Source organism: Hyperolius riggenbachi, chromosome 11 (assembly GCF_040937935.1).
Source record: "Hyperolius riggenbachi isolate aHypRig1 chromosome 11, aHypRig1.pri, whole genome shotgun sequence".
In the NCBI taxonomy this organism is placed as follows: domain Eukaryota; kingdom Metazoa; phylum Chordata; class Amphibia; order Anura; family Hyperoliidae; genus Hyperolius; species Hyperolius riggenbachi.
Window position 1 is genome coordinate 146910498 of NC_090656.1, and position 24308 is coordinate 146934805.

The 24308-nt window shown below is 50.3% G+C and overlaps 1 protein-coding gene across 9 annotated transcripts in view; it reads left to right on the forward strand.

Annotated features, from left to right (window-relative positions):
- Positions 1-24308, forward strand: part of KCNK4 (potassium two pore domain channel subfamily K member 4) — a 716641-nt gene that overhangs the window by 554752 nt on the left and 137581 nt on the right. For all 9 annotated transcript variants that reach the window (XM_068261285.1, XM_068261282.1, XM_068261287.1 and 6 more), the window contains exon 6: positions 6109-6248. In XM_068261285.1, the coding sequence (XP_068117386.1) occupies positions 6109-6248 (140 nt within the window). The remainder of the gene's footprint in view (positions 1-6108; positions 6249-24308) is intronic.

Here is a 24308-nt window from a genome sequence, read left to right on the forward strand (position 1 = left end):
TGGGGATTAATATTGCGATCCATGGACATATGAAAAATTGATGGACTAGAGCTGTTATATTTACACGTGAAAATTATTAATATTTGAAATATTGCATATAAGTGGTTACAGTGAGCACACAGATACATAGTGTTTTTTTATATTACCTTAGCTATATGATTATACAGAATAGGGATGATTGGAAAGAGAGAATTCCGTTCCGCCGGGATTCGCGGATTCCGCCAGCGCTGAATTCCGTCGCTATGAAAATTCCGCCGGATTTTTGCGAAATTCAGCAGAATTCCGGATTCCGGCGGAAAAATTTAAATAATCGCCAATAGAACCTTGTTTATGCTATATGGTAGCCCATAGACCCTATTGACTGTTCCTTTAGTCCTTTTTCTCCTCCCTGCTCCCAGAGGGAGGAGGGTCTCGTCTTCCAGGGAATTGTAGGATTTCAAAAGCCAGCTTACATACCTTGGCCGGGAATCGAACCCAGGTCTAGTGCTTGGTAGACAGCTCTCTTCACCACTATACCACCATCAACACTACATGCTGAAGCCAGCCTAGCATGTACCATTATGAATTATCCAAGAGAAAAATGAGCTTGCTTAGGGATTTGTAGGATGTCAAAAGCCAACTCACATGCATTGGTTAGGAATCAACCCAGGCCTACTGCCCTGTACGCCGACGACGCCATAAACATCTGCCTGGAGCTTGTCAACAACCACCTTGACGAACCAAATTCATACGCCAGGGTCCTCCTTCTCGACTTCAGCTCGGCTTTCAACACCATTAGCCCCCATATACTACAGGAGAATCTGGCCGAGCTCGGAGTCCACCCCACACTCCAACTGTGGATCAATGACTTCCTTACAAACAGATCCCAGGTGGTTACGCTGGGCTCCACCTCCTCGCAACCAAAGACCATCAACACGGGGGCCCCACAAGGCTGCGTCTTGTCGCAATTCCTGTTCTCCCTGTACACGAACAATTGCAGATCCTCGGCAAACTCTGTCAAGGTAATCAAATTTGCAGATGACACCACCATAGTCGGCCTGATCTCCAACAACGACGAGCAGGCATACCGCCAGCAAGTGGACAGAATTTGCGACTGGTGCAGGGAGAACAAGCTGGTCCTCAACAACGCAAAAACCGTGGAGATTATCTTTGACTTTAGGAAACATGCCTCCTCCCCACCCCCACTGCACATTGAAGGTACGACAGTGGAGGAAGTGCCCTGTGTCCGACTCCTGGGCACCACCATCTCCAACACCCTGAAGTGGAAGGCTAACACTGTCTCCACCCAGAGGAAAGCCCAGCAGAGGCTCTACTTCCTCCGCCAACTGAAGAAGTTCGGCATGTCACAAAAACTCCTGACGAACTTCTATACCGCAATCATTGAATCCGTCCTCTGCTCTTCCATCTTTGTCTGGTACGCTGGCTCCACCGAAGGCGACAGATGCAAACTACAGAGGGTCATCAGGTCAGCGGAAAGGATCATCGGGAACACACTCCCTGCCCTAGACTCCCTCTACAATACCAGACTACGCTCCAGAGCACTGAAGATCGCCAGGGATCTCTCTCATCCTGGCCACCTGTTTTTCAATCAGCTTCCCCTGGGGCGGAGGTATCTGAGGTATCGGTCCATCGCAACAAAGACCACGAGACACAAAAACAGCTTCTTCCCCTCGGCTGTAATTACACTGAACTCAATAAACTCTGCCATGCACTCCCCCCGTTGACTACCCCCCCCCCCCTCCTCACCCTTTACTTTCTGCTTGTAACCCACCTGCCAGATGTGGAAAGTAAAAGTAGAATGTTTATGGTTGGATTCAGTTGTGTTTAGGAACTCTTATATATATATGTATATGTCTGTGTTCGATGTAGTGATGCCACTAGGCTCTATGCCATGCTGTTTCTTATGTTTCTATGTACATGCCCTGTACTCATGTGCCAAGCCCAATTCCGGGCATGACCCAGTCGTGCTTGGCGAAATAAATGCGATTCTGATTCTGATTCTGTAGGCTGCTATCCTAACCATTATACCACCAACACAACACACTACAATGCTACATGCTGAAGCCAGCCTAGCATGTACCATTGTGATATATCCAAGAGAAAAATTAGCTTGCTTAGGGAATTGTAGGATTTCAAAAGCCAGCTTACATACATTGGCCTGGAATCAAACCCAGGTCTAGTGCTTGGTAGGCTGCTATCCTAACCATTATACCACCAACACTACATGCTGAAACTTCTTGGAGCAGACTTACTTTTTCCCTCCAAAAGACACACATACATCCCCATAAAATCATTCAACAGCAACTGCGTGCACATTCTTTGGCCTTGCCTTTTGTGTTCAACAGTTGTCTGAAGAGAACCCCAGATAGCCATGTAGATTCATCTCTCTCTCTCTCTCTCTCTCTCATAGGGATGGTCACCGCTTTCCGCGCAATTGTATTTTCCGCAATTTTAGGTGGAAATTGGTCATTCTGTTCCGTTTGGTCGGAACGGAATTGCTTTTTCAATCCGGCGGAATTCCGAAATTGCCTGTGAAATTCTGCCAGTATCCGTTGATGGTTTTAAGCTGAAAATTCAGTTCAATGGCATCAAGTCCTAGAGAGAGAGAGAGCTCATTTTTCTCTTGGTTATATCACAATGGTACATACTAGGCTGGCTTCAGCATGTAGCATTGTAGTGTGTTGTGTTGGTGGTATAATGGTTAGGATAGCAGCCTACAGAGCAGTAGGCCTGGTTTTGATTCCTGGCCAATGCATGTGAGTTGGCTTTTGACATCCTACAAATCCCTAAGCAAGCTCATTTTTCTCTTAGATATATCGCAATGGTACATGCTAGGATGGCTGTAGCATGTAGCATTGTAGTGTGTTGTGTTGGTGGTATAATGGTTAGGATAGCAGCCGACTAAGCACTAGACCTGGGTTCGATTCCCGGTCAAGGTATGTACGCTGGCTTTTGAAATCCTATGATTCTCTAAGCAAGCTCATTTTTCTCTTGGATTTATCACAATGGTACATGCTAGGCTGGCTTTAGCATGTAGCATTGCAGTGTGTCATGTTGGTGGTATAATGGTTAGGATAGCAGCCTACAGAGCGGTAGGCCTGGGTTTGATTCCCGGCCAATGTATGTAAGCTGGCTTTTGAAATTCTACAATTCCCTAAGCAAGCTCATTATTCTCTTGGATATATCACAATGGTACATGCTAGGCTGGCTTTAGCATGTAGCATTGCAGTGTGTCATGTTGGTGGTATAATGGTTAGGATAGCAGCCTACAGAGCGGTAGGCCTGGGTTTGATTCCCGGCCAATGTATGTAAGCTGGCTTTTGAAATTCTACAATTCCCTAAGCAAGCTAATTTTTCTCTTGGATATATCACAATGGTACATGCTAGGCTGGCTTTAGCATGTAGCATTGTAGTGTGTCGTGTTGGTGTATAATGGTTAGGATAGCAGCCTACAGAGCGGTAGGCCTGGGTTAGATTCCTGGCCAATGTATGTAAGCTGGCTTTTGAAATCCTACAATTCCCTAAGCAAGCTCATTTTTCTCTTGGATATATCACAATGGTACATGCTAGGCTGGCTTTAGCATGTAGGATTGTAGTGTGTCGTGTTGGTGGTATAATGTTTAGGATAGCAGCCTACAGAGCGGTAGGCCTGGGTTCGATTCCTGTCCAATGTATGTAAGCTGGCTTTTGAAATCCTACAAATCCCTAAGCAAGCTCATTTTTCTCTTGGATATCATATCATATATCATAATGGTACATGCTAGACTGGCTTCAGCATGTGGTGGTGGTATAGTGGTGAAGAGAGCTGTCTACCAAGCACTAGACCTGGGTTTGATTCCTGGCCAAGGTATGTAAGCTGGCTTTTGAAATCCTACAATTCCCTGGAAGACGAGACCTTCCTCCCTCCAGAAGGGAGTCTGTCGAGTAGAAATTCTTCTTATTAGGCAGAAATCAGTTCGGTGGGAAAAAAAATTTGAATTCCATAAAATTCCGCTGAATTTTATTTTTTTCCGCGGAAATTCCGCCATAATGATATAGCAAGTCTGTTCCGTCACAAATTCCGGCCGGAATCACGGAATTTGTAATTCCGCGGAAGCCAGCGACCATCCCTAATACAGAACTGTAATATAACAAAAAATACTGATAGAATTGCACCCTGTATATATTTAGAGAGTTTAGCCTGTGTAATCCCCCCTGATTTATGTCTAATCACAAGTTGTAATTTGATCCCTCTGCTGTGTCTCCTGACTCTAGATATACTTATTTGAAGCACAGGATGTTAATATTTCTGCTTCCAAGAAAGCAGGAAGTAGAAATAGTGCAGATTCATTTCCGGATTTGTATCAGCTGTAATCAAAAATAGTTTTTCTGCAAAGGTTATTATGCTGTAGTGTATCTTTTAAAGCAGAGGGTAAAGTTCTGAGTTCATGAGTTCATGTCCGCTTTAATATGACACCCCCCTCCCCGAGTGCTCCCGCCGTAAGCAGAGTGCAGCAGTGACTCCATAGTTACAGCTGATACAAATCCGGAAATTAATCTGCACTGTTTCCCTTTCGCCATATGCCAGTGTAATCTCCGTGAGGCGATGTATAAAATGTCCTGGCATGATTTATGACATGTGGCCGCCCCCCTCCCTGAGTCTCTAAACCTCCCTCCGGCAGAGCGGAGCAGTAGTATTTATCTGCATTGTGTCACTGTCGGCACACACACACTCTACATGCGCAGAGTGTAGGGGTACGGCGAAAGCTTTCACTCACTGCTCCTCGCTGTCCAGATTTCCCTGCTTGCCTGTTGCCGGCTCACGTCTATGACATTATGCAGTGGCGTCTCACCACTAGCCGGCATCATAGACATGAGCCGGCGACAAGCAAGGGAAATCCCGAGCGGTGAGTGAAAGCTTCTTCTGTATTGCACATGTAGTTTGTGTGTGCCGGCGGGGACACAATGCCGATAACTACTATTGCTTCGCTCTGCCAGGGGAGGTTTGGAGACTCGAGGTAGGAGGTTTGGAGACACGTCATCACACTGGGAAATTTTACACATCGCCTCACTTCTCACAATTTTGCCGGAAGTATTCTGCTGGAATATGGTGGAGGCAGCCCTCAGGGGCGGGGGAGAGGGGGGGGGGGATCACTATTGCACTGAGCACATGGCGGGGGGCACTTAGGGCATGTTAGGACTCGAGTATAAGCCGAGACCCCCACTTTTGGGCCAAATTTTTGTATCCAAAAGTTCGCTTATACTCGAGCATATACGGTAAGTTTCTTTTCACTTCGGATATCCTTTAATTTAGCACTACATTATTTAGAATATGTTTCCACTGGGGTAAGGGTGAATACCCACAATTAAAGGAATACTGTAGGGGGGTAGGGGGAAAATGAGTTGAACTTACCCGGGGCTTCTAATGGTCCCCTGCAGACATCTTGTGCCCGTGCAGCCACTCACCGATGCTCCAGCTCTGCTTCCGGTTCACTTCTGGAATTTCAGACTTTAAAGTCTGAAAACCACTGAGCCTGCGTTGCCGTGTCCACGCTCCCGCTGATGTCACCAAGAGCGTACTGCGCAGGCCCAGTATTGTCTGTGCCTCCCCAGTACGCTCCTGGTGACGTCAGCGGGAGCGAGGACACGGCCACGCAGGCGCAGTGGTTTTCTGACTTTAAAGTCTGAAATTCCAGAAGTGAACCGGAGGCGGGGCCAGAACATTGGTGAGTGGCTGCACGGGCACAGGATGTCTGCAGGGGACCATCATTAGAAGCCCCGGGTAAGTTCAACTCATTTTCCCCCAACCCCATACAGTATTCCTTTAAGGATAGCAGCAAGGTGTAATTGTTGGAAGGTGGATTGCATCAGGTCTTGTACTTTAGCCACTGAAATGTCTGTTTGAGGTGACTGTTCCATTAACTTTAATAACATATTAATAGGATACCAGCTGCAAGAGAGGAGGTAAATATGGATATTTCTCTACAATGTTGTCATAAGCCTGGTATTCCAAAATTACAGTTCAGTTTAGTAATTATGCTTTATTTGCAGCTCACAAAGGATAATATTATGTTTTAGTTTGTGCCATTCCAGAGTGTGGATACCTCTAATTTGCTTGTTGGTTTGCAGGAGACAGTGCTGGTATGGAGCACACATGGTACAAGCCACTGGTGTGGTTCTGGATATTGCTTGGCCTTGCCTACTTTGCTTCCATACTGACAATGATTGGGAACTGGCTGAGAGTTTTGTCCAGGAAAACACGAGCAGAGGTAATATTATATTTTTTCTGTCTTAACTATCCTATGACATTCCAAGAATACTAGAGGAAAATAAAATTGCACATTCTTATCAAAAGTAGGGATGGTCGGAACATTTCCACAGGATACCGATAGTCAGAATGTGACTTACCACAGCAGTAATCGGAAATTAGCCAAGGAAATTAGGAATACCGCTTTACAGCAACTGGGAAATGTTAGGCCAAACACAGAACTAGGAAGCATTGGACCAAATCACAGAATGCAGAATGTTTCTCCGAAAATCAAAATAGCGCAGAAATTTTAGACCAATCACAAGAGTTGGATACTATCAAATTTTTATGACTGGCCTAAAATTTCTGTGGTTTTCCGAGGTCCACGGTAAACCTCTGCATTTCAAACAGTTAATTTAGAGGGCGTTTCTCACATGTGAATAATGTCCACACAGAGTAAGTATACACCATCCTCTTCTCTTGAGTTGTGCCACACTATCCGGATTATGTCCTCAGGAGAGAGAGAGAGAGAAAGGGACAACATACTACTGTATAGTTTGTAGAATTTGGGTACATCCAGGGTCTGCAACCCCTGACATATGTCTCCTGTGATCAATTATTGGATAACCACCTTTCACCACATGCTCCAACACTCTCTATGATCATACTGTATATATGGCGCACGCTCACCTTGCCCTTAAGCTGCCCTAACCAACAGACAGTGAGTAAGATCAGGGCTGCCTTCAGAAATTTGGGGGCCCCATACTGGGGAAATTTACTGGGCCCCCCTTACTCCCTTGTCCCTCCCCCCCCCCCCCCCAAAAAGAAGAGTTTCCCCATGAAAGAAACATGTGTACTCTGTAAAGTGCTGCAGAAGATGTAAGTGCTATATAAATTCATAATAATAATATTATGGTAGGACATTAGGCTTTGACTATGGTGGGATTAGATTGTGAGCTGCTCTGCGGACAGTCAGTGACATGACCATGTGCTCTGTGAAGTGCTGCAGAAGATGTCAGTGCTATAAATACATTATAATAATATGGTTGGACATTAGGCTATGACTATGGTAGGGATTAGATTATGAGCTCCTCTGAGGACAGTCAGTGACATGACTATATACACTGTAAAGTGCTGCAAAAGATGTCAGTGCTATAAAAGTACATAATAATAAGATGGTAGACCATTAGACTATGACCATGGTAGGATTAGATTGTGAGCCTCTCTGAGGACAGTCAGTGGCATGACTATGTGCTCTATAAAGTGCTTCATAAGATGTCTGAGCTATATAAATACATAATAATACTGTGGTAGGATATGTGACTATGACCTTGGTAGAGTTGGGCCGAACGGTTCGCCTGCGAACGGTTCCATGCGAACTTCCGTGGTTCGCGTTCGCGTCCCGCAGGCGAACGTTTGCGGAAGTTCAGTTCGACCCATAATGCACCATGGAGGGTCAACTTTGACCCTCTACATCACAGTCAGCAGGCCCAGTGTAGCCAATTAGGCTACACTAGCCCCTGGAGCCCCACCCCCCTTATATAAGGCAGGCAGCGGCGGCCATTACGGTCACTCGTGTGCCTGCATTAGTGAGAGTAGGGCGAGCTGCTGCAGACTGTCTCTCATAGGGAAAGATTAGTTAGGTTTAGCTTGTTCCTGGCTGCATACCTGTTCTGTGAACCCACCACTGCATACCTGTTCATTGAACCCACCACTGCATACCTGTTCATTGAACCCACCACTGCATAACTGTTCTGTGAACCCACCACTGCATACCTGTTCAGTGAACCTGCCAGGCTGCCACTGCATACCTGTTCTGTGAACCCACCACTGCATACCTGTTCTGTGAACCCACCACTACATACCTGTTCAGTGAACCCACCACTGCATACCTGTTCATTGAACCTGCCACTGCATACCTGTTCTGTGAACCCACCACTGCATACCTGTTCTGTGAACCCACCACTGCATACCTGTTCAGTGAACCCACCACTGCATACCTGTTGTGTTCAGTGAACCCCCCACTGCATACCTGTTGTGTTCAGTGAACCTGCCACTGCATACCTGTTGTGTTCAGTGAACCTGCCACTGCATACCTGTTCTGTGAACCCGCCACTGCATACCTGTTGTGTTCAGTGAACCCGCCACTGTATACCTGTTCTGTTCAGTGAACCCGCCACTGTATACCTGTTCAGTAAACCCGCCACTGTATACCTGTTGTGTTCAGTGAACCCGCCACTGCATACCTGTTGTGTTCAGTGAACCCGCCACTGTATACCTGTACTGTTCAGTGAACCCGCCACTGTATACCTGTTCTGTTCAGTGAACCCGCCACTGCATACCTGTTGTGTTCAGTGAACCTGCCACTGCATACCTGTTCTGTTCAGTGGACCCGCCACTGTATACCTGTTCAGTGAACCCGCCACTGCATACCTGTTGGGTTCAGTGAACCTGCCACTGCATACCTGTTCTGTGAACCCGCCACTGCATACCTGTTCTGTTCAGTGAACCCGCCACTGCATACCTGTTGTGTTCAGTGAACCTGCCACTGCATACCTGTTCTGTGAACCCGCCACTGCATACCTGTTCTGTTCAGTGAACCCGCCACTGTATACCTGTTCTGTTCAGTGAACCCGCCACTGCATACCTGTTGTGTTCAGTGAACCCGCCACTGTATACCTGTACTGTTCAGTGAACCCGCCACTGTATACCTGTTCTGTTCAGTGAACCCACCGCATCAGTGTGCATACCTGTGCAGTTAAGTGAACCCACCTACCTACGTGAGTGCACGCAGTGTGATATACCACTCCGTGCATACCCGATATGGACAAAACAGGTAGAGGAAGAGGTAGTGCCAGAGCCAGAGGAAGGCCACCCGGCAGGTCTGCGCGAGGTCGTATAAATGTAATTTCGTGTGGACCTGGCCCACAGTACAGTGCTCGGAAGAAGGCACGTCCCATCACCTCCCAAGATTATCAGGACGTGGTTGAGTATTTAGCGACACAGAACACCTCATCTTGCTCAGCCACCAGCGCTACTACTAGCACCACTTCCGCTGCATTTGACACTTCGCAAGAATTATTTAGTGTTGAAATCACTGATGCACAGCCATTGTTACAGCCAGATGAATTTTCACCAGCTCATATGTCTGAGTTACGCGGCAACACTATGGATGTAACGTGTAAGGAGGATGAAGGACCTACTGATGGTGCATGTTTGGATTTTTCTGAGGCAAGCGAAGCTGGGCAGGATGATTACGATGATGACGATGATAGGGATCCTCTGTATGTTCCCAATAGAGGAGATGAAGAGGGGGACAGTTTAGAGGGGGAGTCAGAGAGTAGTAGGAGGAGAGAAGTTGCTGAAAGAAGCTGGGGCAGCTCTTCGTCAGAAACAGCTGGTGGCAGTGTCCGGCACCATGTATCGCCACCTATGTACAGCCAGCCAACTTGCCCTTCAGCATCAGCTGCTGAGGTCCCCATAGTGCCCACATCCCAGGGTGGCTCAGCGGTGTGGAAATTTTTTAATGTGTGTGCCTCAGATCGGACCAAAGCCATCTGTTTGCTCTGCCAACAAAAATTGAGCCGTGGAAAGGCCAACACTCACGTAGGGACAAGTGCTTTACGAAGGCACCTGGAGAAAAGGCACAAACAGCAATGGGATGGCCACCTGAGCAAAAGCAGCAGCAGCACACAAAAGAAAAGTCACCCTCCTTCTCCTCTTCCTCCTTCAGGTGCATCATCTGCTTCTGCCGCTTTCTCCCTTCCACCTTCACAGGCATTCTGCTAGACTCCGCCTCTGCCCTTGAGCGCTTCCTGCTCCTCTGCCCACAGCAGCAGTCAGGTGTCCGTGAAGGAAATGTTTGAGCGGAAGAAGCCAATTTCGGCCAGTCACCCCCTTGCCCGGCGTCTGACAGCTGGCGTGGCGGAACTGTTAGCTCGCCAGCTGTTACCATACCGGCTGGTGGACTCTGAGGCCTTCCGTAAATTTGTGGCCATCGGAACACCGCAGTGGAAGATGCCAGGCCGCACTTATTTTTCGAGAAAGGCCATACCCCAACTGCACCGTGAAGTTGAGAGGCAAGTGGTGTCATCTCTTGCGAAGAGCGTTGGGTCAAGGGTCCACCTGACCACGGATGCCTGGTCTGCCAAGCACGGGCAGGGCCGCTACATTACCTACACAGCCCATTGGGTCAACCTTGTGGTGAACGATGGCAAGCAGGGCGCAGCGGACCAAATTGTGACACCTCCACGGCTTGCAGGCAGGCCTCCTGCCACCTCCTCTCCTCCTGCTACATGCTCTTCGCTGTCCTCCTCCTCCTTGGCTGAGTGACAGTTCTCCTCTCCAGCTACACAGCCCCAGCTCCGCAGGGCCTATGCTGCATGCCAGGTACGACGGTGTCACGCCATCTTAGACATGTCTTGTCTCAAAGCGGAGAGTCACACTGGAGCAGCTCTCCTGGCTGCTCTTAAGAAACAGGTGGATGAGTGGCTGACCCCGCACCACCTGGAGATAGGCAACGTGGTGTGCGACAACGGCAGCAGTCTGCTTGCCGCTTTGCATATGGGGAAGCTGACACACATACCATGCATGGCACATGTCATGAATCTAGTTGTTCAAAGATTTGTGGCAAAGTACCCTGGCTTAGCGGATGTCCTGAAGCAGGCCAGGAAGTTCTGTGGGCATTTGAGGCGGTCTTACACAGCCATGGCACGCTTTGCGGAAATTCAGCGGAAAAACAACATGCCGGTGAGACGCCTGATTTGACCCTGCTCATGTTCTCCCGCCTGCTAGAACAGAAGAAAGCCGTCACCCAGTACCTCTACAACTACAGTAGAATGAAACAGTCTGGGAAGATGGGGATGTTCTGGCCCGACAACTGGACACTGATGAAAAATGCATGCAGGCTCATGCGGCCGTTTGAGGAGGTGACCAACCTGGTGAGCCGCAGTGAGGGCACCATCAGCGACTTAATTCCCTACGCTTACTTCTTGGAGCGTGCTGTGCGTAGAGTGGCGGATGAAGCTGCGAATGAGCGTGACCAGGAACCGTTACGGCAGGAACAGGCATGGGACCAATTTTCATCAGACCCAGCTGTTTCCTCAACACCTGCGGCAGCACAGAGGGGGGAGGAGGAGGAGGAAGAAGAGAAGTCGTGTGCAGAAGACGAGTCAGACTCAGAGGATGATGAGCAAGGTGTTTCTTTGGGGGAGGAGGAGGAGGAGGGGACAGCGGCAGGAGAACAACCGCAGCAGGCGTCGCAGGGGGCTTGTGCTGCTCAACCTTCCCGTGGTATTGTTCGCGGCTGGGGGGAGGAGGTTGACTTACGTGACGTCACTGAGGAAGAGCAAGAGGAGATGGAGGGTACTGGATCCGACTTTGTGCAGATGTTGTCTTTTATGCTGTCCTGCCTGTTGAGGGACCCCCGTATAAAAAACCTCAAGGGGAATGAGCTGTACTGGGTGGCCACACTACTAGACCCTCGGTACAGGCACAAAGTGGCGGACCTGTTACCAACTCACCTGAAGGTGGAAAGGATGCAGCACATGCAGAACAAGCTGTCAACTATGCTTTACAATGCCTTTAAGGGTGATGTGACAGCACAACACCAGCAAGGTACCACTGCCACTAATCCTCCTCCCATGTCCATGCAGTCAAAGACAGGACGCTCCAGCGATCTCATGGTGATGTCGGACATGCGGACGTTCTTTAGTCCAACTCCTCGCCGTAGCCCTTCCGGATCCACCCTCCACCAACGCCTGGAACGGCAGGTAGCCGACTACCTGGCCTTAAGTGTGGATGTAGACACTGCTGTGAACAGCGATGAGGAACCCTTGAACTACTGGGTGCGCAGGCTTGACCTGTGGCCAGAGCTGTCCCAATTTGCCATCCAACTTCTCTCCTGCCCTGCCGCAAGCGTCCTGTCAGAAAGGACCTTCAGCGCAGCTGGAGGCATTGTCACTGAGAAGAGAAGTCGCCTAAGTCACAAAAGTGTTAAGTACCTCACCTTTATCAAAATTAATGAGGCATGGATCCCGGAGAGCTGCTGCCCGCCCCAAGACTAAGTCAGTCCCTGCACACACAGCATCTCTGCCTGCACGCCGTGTGACTGGCTGCCTGGCCTGCCCCAAGAAGACTAAGTCGCTCCCAGTCCCTCCACACAGCATGTCTGCCTGCAGGCCGCTTGACTACCTTCTCCGCCACCACCAACAGGGTCCGGGACTCCAGGCGGATTGCTGAATTTTTTAGGCAGCTGCTACCAGCGGCTGCTGTAATAATTTTTCTGGTGCGTGTACATGACTGCCTAATTTTTCTGGCTGCACTGCGGGCAGCTGCAACAACAAAAGAAAAGGCATGTACATGCGCCCATTCCCCTTCGTGATCATTACCTTGCCGTGGTGAAGGGGCTTGCGTATCACAATGAAGCAATGACCGGCGCCTAGATGAGTGTCTCGGGGGGCACACAAAAGATAATAAGGTCGTTGCTTCATTGTGGTCAGACCAAATTTGATCAGCTGGACAGTCACTGTTCTGTCATTCAGCTACATCAGCCAGGCGACCATATGGGCTGTAAAGCCACCAAAACCTGCACTCTCGTCATGGTGCGCACCAGTCCAGCACGGCCGTCACTACACAAACAGCTGTTTGCGGTGCGTTACACGGTGAGTTTGGTGTGTCAGTGTGAAGCAGTACCCTAATTACACTACCTGATTGATGTATACACATGCACGATGTTTTAAAGCACTTTAGGCCTGTCATTTAGCATTCAGTGTGATTTCTGCCCTTAAAACGCTGCTTTGCGTCAAATCCAGATTTTTCCCGGGGACTTTTGGCGTGTATCCCACTCCGCCATGCCCCCCTCCAGGTGTTAGACCCCTTGAAACATCTTTTCCATCACTTTTGTGGCCAGCATAAATTTTTTTTTTCAAAGTTCGCATCCCCATTGAAGTCTATTGCGGTTCGCGAACTTTAACGCGAACCGAACCTTCCGGTGAAGTTCGCGAACCCGGTTCGCGAACCTAAAATCGGAGGTTCGACCCAACTCTAGACCTTGGTAGGGAATAGATTGTCAACTGCTCTGAGGACAGTCAGTGACATGACTGTATACTCAGTAAAGTGCAGCGGAAGATGTCAGGGCCAGTGGTGCTCGAATGTACTGAAATTCGATTCGAGTACATTTGAATTTGAGTCAATCGGATTCGGCCGTGATCACGCCCATCGAATTCGACTAGTGATAGGTACTTGAATTTGGGTAATAGTCGTGATCACGAATTCGGATGGCCTTCAAACCATTTTTTTTAAGGGAAATCACAATGAAATAGGTGTAATGTAAAAAAAAAAAAAAAAAAAAAAATGTGATGGAAAACTTTTTTTCTGCATTCCTCCTCCTCCTCCTCCTCCTCCTAGTTATTCTTCTTCTTCTTCTTCACCACCACCACCACCTTTTTTTTTCTTTTGTGTTCATATTCTTCGTCTTGTAACCAACAATGTTTTTTCCCTTACAGAACTCAACTGTTGTAAATTTTTTTCTTCAACAGCATAGCTAAATTTGTGGCGTAATAGCTATTGGCGCATGACAGCAATGCATAATTCTGTGGACCCTGGCGGTGGGACCACAGACAGCAGGAGGTTAAATACAGCAGCAACAGCAACAGGAGGAGGAGGAGGAGGAGTAGGAGGAGGATGAGGCATGGCGTTTGGCAGCAGGCAATGTAACGGGGCAATGGTACCTAGCATTGGTACCATGGCTGTAAATAAAAACCAACAGCAGGAGGTTCCAGACAGCAGTCGTGCAGCCCACATTGTGCGCAATGCAGAACTGGGACAGCACAGTTTTCAACCCAGACACCTCCGATTTTTTTTTTTACAACAAAATGTAGCTATTGTAGTGGCGTAATACCTAGTGGCGCATGGCAGCAGCGCATAATTCTGTGGACCCTGGCGGTGGGAACACAGACAGCAGGAGGTTTACTACAGCAGCAGCAGCAGGAAGAGAAGGAGGAGTGATGTGTGGCAGCAGGCAATGGAACGGCCATGGTACCTAGCATTGGTACCACGGCTGTAAATAAACACCAACAGCAGGAGGTTCTGGACAGCAGTCGTGCAGCCCACATTGTGCCCAATGCACAACTGGGACAGCACAGTTTTCAACCCAGACACCTCAGAATTTTTTTTTTATAACAAAATGTAGCGATTGTAGTGGTGTAATAGCTAGTGGCGCATGGCAGCAGTGCATAATTCTGTGGACCCTGGCAGTGGGAACACAGACAGCAGGAGGAGAAGGAGTGACTTGTGGCAGCAGGCCAATGGTACCTAGTGTTGGTACCACGGCTGTAAGTAAACACCAACAGCAGGAGGTTCCAGACAGCAGTCATGCAGCCCACATTGTGCCCAATGCACAACTGGGACAGCACAGTTTTCAACCCAGACACCTCAGAATTTTTTTTTTACAACAAAATGTAGCTATTGTAGTGGCGTAATAGCTAGTGGCGCATGGTAGCAGCGCATAATTCTGTGGACCCTGGCGGTAGGAACACCGACAGCAGGAGGTTAAATACAGCAGCAGCAGCAGGAGAAGGAGTGACGTTTGGCAGCAGGCAATGTAGCGGGGCCAATGGTACTTAGCGTTGGTACCAAGGCTGTAAATAAACCCCAAGAGCAGTGTAACGATCAGTGTAACAGAGAGGGTCTGATTACCGGTGAACTGCAGTATCACCGAGAATACATATACCCGATTATTGGTGATCTGCAGTATCACCGATAATCAGATATATATTCTAACCTCTGGACACCTGAGGGATAAGAGTGTTTTGGTGTAACAGTAATACTTTGAGTATTGCACCTAAGGAGAAGGTACAGAAGCAGTAAGGAGTACTGCACAGAAGTAGGTTCCTTCCGTATGCCTAGACTCTCCCGGGGGAGGAGCAAAGCTGAGGATAGGAAGGACAGAACGTGAGTGACACCGGAAAGAGGATGTCACTAACAGGTCTGGGAACTGCCTCTAACAGTAAGGCCAGTTCTCGAGGTCGGGCAATCCAGGTCGTAAACACACAGACAGATACGGTACAGATTCAGGAGACAGATACAGAATCCAATTAACAGGCAGGGTCTGGCAACGGAGTATCAGAAGAGCGGGGTACAGAATCGAGAGGCAAATACAGAGTCCAGGAACGAGCAGAGTTTGGCAACAGGATATCAGAGGTAGCAAGGTACAGAATCAGAGTTCAGCAGGATAGTCAGGCAGGCAAAAGGTCATAAGAAATAATACAGTTCAATTTCCTAACGCTAAGGTGTGAGGTCCGTGATCGTCAACACCTTTGGAAACTATGCTAGAACACAGATACAGACAAGGCCTGAGTGCTACCACGTAGTGATCGCAACGACAGACAACCAGAGAATGACCAGCACCCAGTATATATACACCTGTGCTCTCCAGCACCTCTCTCAAGTGCTGGACCAATGATAGTTGCTGTGATTGTCAGCTGACCGGCCTGGTCAGCTGACCTTTCTCTGACTGCCATAAAGGTTCTGCCTCTCCGCGCGCACGCGCGTCATTCTGAACCTAGGTGGACTATCAGTCCCAGCCACACCAGTACTGCTTAGCAATGTCTGTGCTGACCCATGCGCGGGGTTGGTCGCACCGCTATCTGCACCGGCGGCTGCCTCCCCGCGCTGGGTCAAAGTGTCAGCAACAGAGCCATGCGTGCTAACCGCCGCGTCAGACGCGGCGGTTTTTCCGCGTTCCGCCATGCTCTTCATTGAAACAGCCGCCTCACGCTGAGTGGAGGCGGCTGATTTTCCGCGTTTCCTTACAAGTAGGAGGTTCCGGACAGCAGTCGTGCAGCCCACATTGTGCCCAATGCACAACTGGGACAGCACAGTTTTCAACCCAGACAACTCAGAATTTTATTTATTTATTTATTTTACAACAAAATGTAGCTATTGTAGTGGCGTAATAGCTAGTGGCGCATGGCAGCAGCGCATAATTCTGTGGACCCTGGCGGTGGGAACACAGACAGCAGGAGGTTAACTACAGCAGCAGCAGGAAGAGGAGGAGGAGTGACGTGTGGCAGCAGGCAATGTAACGGGCCATGGTACCTAGCGTTTATACCACGGCTGTAAATAAACACCAACAGCAGGAGGTTCCGGACAGCAGTCGTGCAGACCACATTGTGCCCAATGCACAACTGGGACAGCACAGTTTTCAACCCAGACACCTCAGAATTTTTCTTCTTTTTTACAACACAAATGTAGCTATTGTAGTGAAGTAATAGCTAGTGGCGCATGGCAGCAGCGCTTAATTCTGTGGACCCTGGCGGTGGGAACACAGACAGCAGGAGGTTAACTACAGCAGCAGCAGCAGGAGGAGGACGAGGAGGAGGAGGAAGCGTGACGTTGGTACCACAACGTTGGTACCACCGCACTTAAAGGAAAACCAGGCCAAAGTAGCAGGGGACTGAAGGTTGATGTCAGTGGTCACAAAAAGTTCCCAGGCACCTCATGTCCTCCTGTCGCCAACAACAGGGGCCTGGAAGGGGGACAAGAAAGTACTTCCAGGGCGTACTGCGCCAGCTCACTCCAGATCTGCAAGGGCTCGACCCAGTACTCCAAGGGGTCCACAGGCTCCTCGCTGCTGGTGTCAAGCCCGCTGAAGGACCCCATGTAGTCGGCCACCATCTGGGTCAGGCGCTGGCTGTGACTTTGAGAGGAGGATGCTGCTGCACGCACCTCCTCTCTCGGCTGCTCTACCGTCATGTAGAGTGCCTTAGTCTATGACGGCAGGTCTCCTGGGTGCCGAACACTGCTGCTGGCCACAGGCACCGGCTGCTGTGCTGGCTGGACAGGGACAGAGGGGGTGGAAGGCTGGGGGAAGGCTTCTTCCAGTCGCCGAACAAGGAGCTGCTGCAACTCCCTCCCTCTCATGGTCTCCAGCAGGCAGGAACTGAGCCACCTTCCCCTTCAGCCGTGGGTCCAGGATCATGCTGATGCAGGCATCCTCCCGAGCTTGCATCTGCTTGACCCTGGGGTCTGTGCACAGGCAGCGCAGCATGTGCGCTGCCATGGGGAACAGGGTGGTCCATCCAGCAGAGACATCAGAGTCCATGGCCGCAACGCTGTCCTCCTCCTCCTCTGGCCCCTGAGCCTCTTCATCCTCTCTCCACCCTCTCACCACTGCTGCTGCGCTACGCTGTTCCCCCTCAGAAGCAACATCCAGGACCTCCAACTCCTCTTCCTCCTCCAGCACCTCAAAATCTTGCGCAGAGGTGGACTGCACAGGCGGCTGCTGGTCCAGCTGGATCAGGGCCTCCTCTCCCACATCCACCAGATCACAAAGTGCCCTGTCCAGCAGACCAACAAAGGGCACCCATTGGCAGAGGGATGCCCGCTCCTTGCTCACCAGGTTGGTTCCCTGCAGGAAGGGAACCAACACCAAGCAGACCTGCTGCATCTGCCCCCACTGTGCATTGGAGAGGAGCTGGAGTTTGGTGATGCTAGCGACAGTGCCCCCAAAGATGTGGCGGTTGACAACCCTCCTCTGCTCAACCAGCCGCTCCAACATCGCCAGGGTGGAGTTCCAGTGAGTTGGCACATCGATGATTAGCCGCTGTCGTAGCAGGCCCTCGCACTGCTGCATGTCAGCCAGGTTTGCTGCGGCAGCTGCTAAGCAGCAGAAAGTGGGCACAATTTTCCTGCCGCTTCCAAAAGATTGTCCATCCCCTGGTAGGTGCGCGGGAACTTCTGCACCACCAGGTTCAAGACGTGGGCCAAGCAGGGGACGTGGGTCAGGTGTCCCCTGTTGATGGCAGACAGCAGGTTGGCCGCATTGTCGGACACCACCAATCCGACTCTGAGGCCTCTGGGGGTCAGCCACATCTTCTCCTGCTCCCTCACGTTGGCTGCCGTCAGTTGGGTCTTCCCAAGGCTGACCATCTCCAGCAGCGCTTGGCAGTGGCGGGCCTTCACACTGCTGGTAAGGCGGGTCTGGTTGGCGGCAGGAGCTGCTGCTTCTCCCCTGACCCCGCGTGGTGGCACCACATAGTGGGCGACTGGTGCTGCTGTTGCTGATGTGCCCCAGGATGGACCTGCTGCTTCCTCGCTGGCACATTCCACCAGGCTGACCCAGTGGGCCGTGAAGGACAGGTAGCGGTCTGTCCCAAAATGGCTGCTCCATGAATTCATGGTTATGTGGATCCGCTCACTCATGGCGTGATCGAGCGAGCGACCCACATTTGCCATAGAGAAACGATGGAGTGCTGGGATCATCGTGCGGGAGAAGTAGTGGCAGCTGGGGACTTGCCACTCCGGGATCCCAAACTGCAGCAGCGCTCTCATGTCACTCCCCTCCTGCACAAATGAGTACGACAGGAGCTGGGAGTACATGGCCCGGGCAAGCAACCCATTCAGAACCCAGAAGTGCCTGTTGGTGGGAGACAGCACCTTGGTCACACCGGGAAATGACTCACTGAGAAGGGTCTGGCGGCGTTTGCCTGCACGGGAGGAAGAGGAGGCGACTGTGGAGGGAGAAGATGATGAGGCCACTGAGGACTGGCTGCCCGGGGGGGGGGGGGGGAGGGGGGAAGGAGCAGTGAGTTTCTGTGCTCCTGCTGCTGCTGCTGGATGAGCAGGAGGGTGGGATGCTGCTGCTGCTGATGCTGCTGAAGTCTGTGCAGTGGCTGTCTGGCTCTGACCACTGCCTGCACCACTGTCCTTCAGCTTCAGAAACTCACTGTAGTCCTGAAAATGTTTGGTCTCCAAGTGGGTCTGAAGGCACGAGGTACCCAACTTGTTGAGATTGCGACCTCTGCTCAGGCTGGCACCACAACTGTGGCACAGGTCTTGTGAGTTTCTGTGCTCCTGCTGCTGCTGCTGGATGAGCAGGAGGGTGGGATGCTGCTGCTGCTGATGCCGCTGAAGTCTGTGCAGTGGCTGTCTGGCTCTGACCACTGCCTGTGCCACTGTCCTTCAGCTTCAGAAACTCACTGTAGTCCTGAAAATGTTTGTTCTCCAAGTGGGTCTGAAGGCACTAGGTACCCAACTTATTGAGATTGCGACCTCTGCTCAGGCTGGCACCACAACTGTGGCACAGGTCTTGTCGTCTTCGCACACAGTGAAGTAACGCCAGACTGCGGATTTCAACTTGCCCTTCAAGCTTGAGGGCTGAGGAGCTTTTTTTGCCTTTGGAGGGCTGGGTTTTTTTTGGGAGGAGCTTTGGTGCAGGTGGTGGTGGTGGCGGCTGAAGCAGCAGGCTGTGGCTCCTGCCTTCCACACCCTGTGCTGGCTGCCATGCTGCCGCCGGGCCTCTCTGCCAGAGGCGCCTCCTCCTCCAATGATGAGCTGCCTTCATCCAACTGTGGTGGTGGTGGAATATAGGGACAATCCAGTGCATCATTATCATCATCCCCAAACATTTCCTCTGAGCCCACCTCAGCCAACTCCTCTGCCCCAACATCCGCTGCATCACGCCCCTCCTCCTCCTCCTCAGCAAAATCAGGTTGTTGTTCTGCGCCAACAACAAACTCCTCCACCTCAAACTCCTCCTCCTCCTCCCTGCATGCCTCCGTCATCTCCTCCTCAAACTGGGCAACCACATCCCTGAAATCGCTCGCAGTCCCTGGGGTGAAGAGCAAGCTCAGTGAGGACAGGCTGGTCTCTGGGGTCGACATGACCGCAAGCGGTGGTGGAGACCTGCTGCGGACCGGAGTGATGGTGGGGGTGGCACTGGTCTCACTGTCAATGCAGGGCTGGCTGGAAACGGTGGCTTGCTGCTCCGCCATCATTTCCACCACAGCCTCTGCTTGGCTCTCCGCAATGGGCCGGGGGCGACGACTCGTCTCAAAGATGGGCGCAACACGCTGCTGTTGCACCTCTGCTTCCTCCTCCACAACTCTGCGGTCAGTGGCTGGCGGCAGACCAGTCACAGACCTGCGGCTGCTGGCAGTGGCTGCTGCAATGGAGCTGCCTCTCCTGGTGGTGCCTCGCCCTCTACCTCTGCCAGTCATTGTGTAATAATATAGAAATACATTAAGAAAAACAAAAAAAAATATATATATAAAGGGCGGGAAAGGATGTAAACTTTAATAAAGAGTCTGGGTTGGTGGTGACTGGTGGTGACTGGTGAGTGACAAAAAAAAAAAATGAAAGTTGTTTTTTTTTTCTTTTCAATAGTTTCAGTAGTACTAACAGACAGTAGTGTAGTCTACACTCAGTACTCGATAACTAACTCGTGCGACCAACGGTGACAATCAAAGTCTGTCACACACGGACACAATCAATAGGTTCAGGCAGAGATGTGACAGGCAGTCACTTACAGATAACAGATGCTGCCCTCTGTAAAGTAACTAACACAGTACTGAAGCTAATAAACTCACAGACTAACAACCAGAGGCGTAGGGATCACTATAGCAGCCATAGCAATGCTATGGAGCCCGATCCCTTCGCCTCAACTGGGAGACCCGTCTGTCCTGCAGCCTATGTTTGTATATTGCTTTTTTTTTTTTTTAAATCATGGGCCCAAGGCCCATTCAGGCTTGCCAGTGTGTCCCTTGCACAGTCCCCCCCCATTGAAGCATTGCATGGAGGCTGGCATGTGAAGTGGGACTATTTTCCACCTGCCGCCTCTCTGTATATCCCTCTGACTGCCGACACTAACCTCATAGTTCCGGCCTGGCCCGGAACACAGAAAAGCAGCGCTGGCTATGGCTCCGCCCCTCCCGCGTGTAGCTCCGCCCCTCCCATGCAGCTATGAGTGTAGCTCCGCCCCCTTCCCACCTGTCTACCCGGTCAGCATCTGAAGACAGCATGAAAGGAAGTGGCACTGTGAGTAGCTGGGCCATGGTGAGACTGTGTGTGTGCGTGTAACTTTCTGTAAGTGTGTGTGTGTGTGTGTGTGTGTGTGTGTGTGTGTGTGTGTGTGTGTGTGTGTGTGTGTTTGCGTGCGTGTGTTCTGTAACTTGTGTGTGGTGTGCGGTGCTCGTGCGTGCGTGGTGTGCGTTCTGTAACTTGGTGGGTGTGTGTGTGCATGCGTGCGTTCTGTAAGAAAAGACACACCACAACACCGCTCACTCCAACCAGGACAGTGCCAGGACCAGGACGGCCGACTCCAAGATATAAGCAGAAAAAGATGAAAGGCCTGCACGATGTCCTAAAATCAAAATCCTTTATTATGGACGTATCCAAAATCGTGTTTTGTAACCTCGTGTGTGTGTGTGTGTGTGTTTGTGTGTGTTTTGTAAACTCGTGTGTGTGTGTGTGTGTGGGCAGGGGCGCCACCAGGCACCAAGCAGACCAAGCAGCCGCTTGGGGCCTCATGTTTTTAGGGGCCTCGGAGGCTCCGTGACGTCGTCATGACATCACACCGTTCTCCGCGCTGATGCCGCACCAGCCAGTTCCCAGTACAGAGCAGGGCTGCAGGAAGATGGCGTCCAAAGCCCTGTACTGGAGACTATTTGTGTCTCCAGTACAGGGTTTTGGGCGCCATCTTCCCATAGCCCTGCTCTGCATGACTGTCAGCACGGGAGATTGGAGGAGCAAGATCTCCGGGGGTGCTGCGCACCAGAGGTCAGCCGGAAGAGAAGACTTCTGTCAGGTGAGTACATTCTTTTTTTTTTTTTTGCTGAAATGTCGCCCAAATTGCGTTTATTATCAGCTGAAATGTCGCCCGAATTGAGTTTATTATCTGCTGAAATGTCGCCCGAATTGAGTTTATTATCTGCTGAAATGTCGCCCGAATTGCGTTTATTATCAGCTGAAATGTCGCCCGAATTGAGTTTATTATCTGCTGAAATGTCGCCCGAATTGAGTTTATTATCTGCTGAAATGTCGCCCGGATTGCGTTTATTATCTGCTGAAATGTCGCCCGGATTGCGTTTATTATCTGCTGAAATGTCGCCCGAATTGCATTATTATCTGCTGAAATGTCGCCCGAATTGCATTTATTATCTGCTGAAATGTCGCCCAAATTGCGTTTATTATCTGCTGAAATGTGGCTCAAATTGCGTTTATTATCTGCCGAAATGTGGCTCAAATTGCGTTTATTATCTGCTGAAATGTGGCCCGAATTGCGTTTGTTTTCTGCTGAAATGTTGCCCAAATTACGCTTATTTTCTGCTGAAATGTAGCCCAAATTGCGTTTATTTCCTGGTGTCTGGGGCAACTGTTGCTGCATTTATTATTTAATGGTCATAGTTGGCTATATATGCTGCTTTGAGGTTACGGTTACGCTCCGCCCATACAATGTCATGGCCACACCCATTTTTCGGCGCGGCGCGCTATGCGAACACCCCCCCAAGCCCATTTACAATGTGTGAGGAGAAGGGGGAGGGGCAGTGCGTGCGCGCGGGTGCATAGTGTAATGTTGCAAGACTGAAGTGAGTTTTAAAATAAAAAAAGGATACTTACCTATGGAGAGGGAAGGCTCTGGGACCTATAGAGCCTCCCCGTTCCTCATACAATCCCCTCGTTCCAGCGCTGTCATCCCTGTTTGAGGCCATGGAAGTCTTCGGGAGCCTGAGTGCTCCTGAAGACGGATGGCTCTGTACTGCACATGTGCGCAGGAGAGCGTGCTCACGCATGCGCAGTACAGAGCCACCCATCTTCGGGAGCACTCAGGCTCCCGAAGACTTCCATGGCCTCAAACAGTGCTGGAATGAGGGGACTGTAAGAGGAACGGGGAGGCTCTATAGGTCCCAGAGCCTTCCCTCTCCATAGGTAAGTATCTGTTTTTTTTATTTACTTCAAGGGCAACTGAAGTGAGAGGTATATGGAGGCTGTCATATTTATTTACTTTATACCAGTTGCTTGGCTGTCCTGCTGATCCTCTGCCTCTAATACTTTTAGCCATAGACCCTGAACAAGCATGCAGCAGATCGGGTGTTTCTGACATTATTGTCAGATCTGACAACATTAGCTGCATGCTTGTTTCTGGTGTGATTCAGACACTGTTGGAGCCAAATGGATCAGCAGGGCTGCCAGGCAACTGGTATTGTTTAAAAGGAGATAAATATGGCAGCCACCATCTTCCCTTTTTCCCACCATCTTCCCATCTTCCCACCACCTTCCCTTTTCAGTATTGCTTGAAGGAAATATTAATGTGTCCACTTACTTACCTGATGCTTCTTTCATCCCTTGTCCTCCTGCTCCCTCGCCCACATTCCACGCTGCTCCGTTCCTCCGCTGTCCAGCTCTGAAAGCTGGGTGACTCAGCCAGTCGCCGTCTACGTGGCCGCACACCTCTTTAATCCTCCCCTTGTTGCCGGGACCATTCTGTGCATGTGCAGTTGCAATTTTTTACTTGCGTAAAAGAAGAATTCCCCTGGCCAAGGGGGCCAGGCATGCGGCAGTTGGAGGGGGACAATGGGGGAATAGAGCAGAGCAGAATGACAGTGTGGGACCAGGAGGCCTTCAGGGGGCAGGAGGAAACCCCAGGTAAGTAACTGGCCACAACAATATTCCCGTAATATTTCAGTTAATGTGTGTGTGTTGGGGGAGGGGGAATTTGGGGTTGGGCCATGAAAAAAATTTGCTATGGGCCCAGTGATTTCTAGCTACACCCCTGCTAACAACAGTACAAATTAGGCGAACTAGTACGTAGGTAAATAACAACTAACTATAATCCCTAGTAGTAGTAGTGTAGTATGGACTAGTAGTCGATAACTAACTCGTGTGACAATCAAAGTCTGTCACACATGGACGCAATCAATAGGGTCAGGCAGAGATGTCACAGGTAGTCACTCACAGATGACAACAGATGCTGGCCTCTGTAAAGTAACTAACACACTACTGATGCTAATAAACTCACAGACTAACAACAGTACAAATTAGGTAAACTAGTACGTAGGTAAATAACAACTAACTATAATCCCTAGTAGTAGTAGTAGTAGTAGTGTAGTATTACGGTGACCATACGTCCCGCTTTCCCCGGGACGCGTCCCGCCTGCGGGGGGCGCTGTCCCAGGCTGCATGAGGTCCCGCGAAACGTCCGGCTTTTAGCAGCGGGACGTCCCGACCTCGGGACTCTGGCCACCGTACAATGAACTAGCCGCAGCGTCTACTAGACGCTGCGCTAGTTCATTCCCCGCAGCCC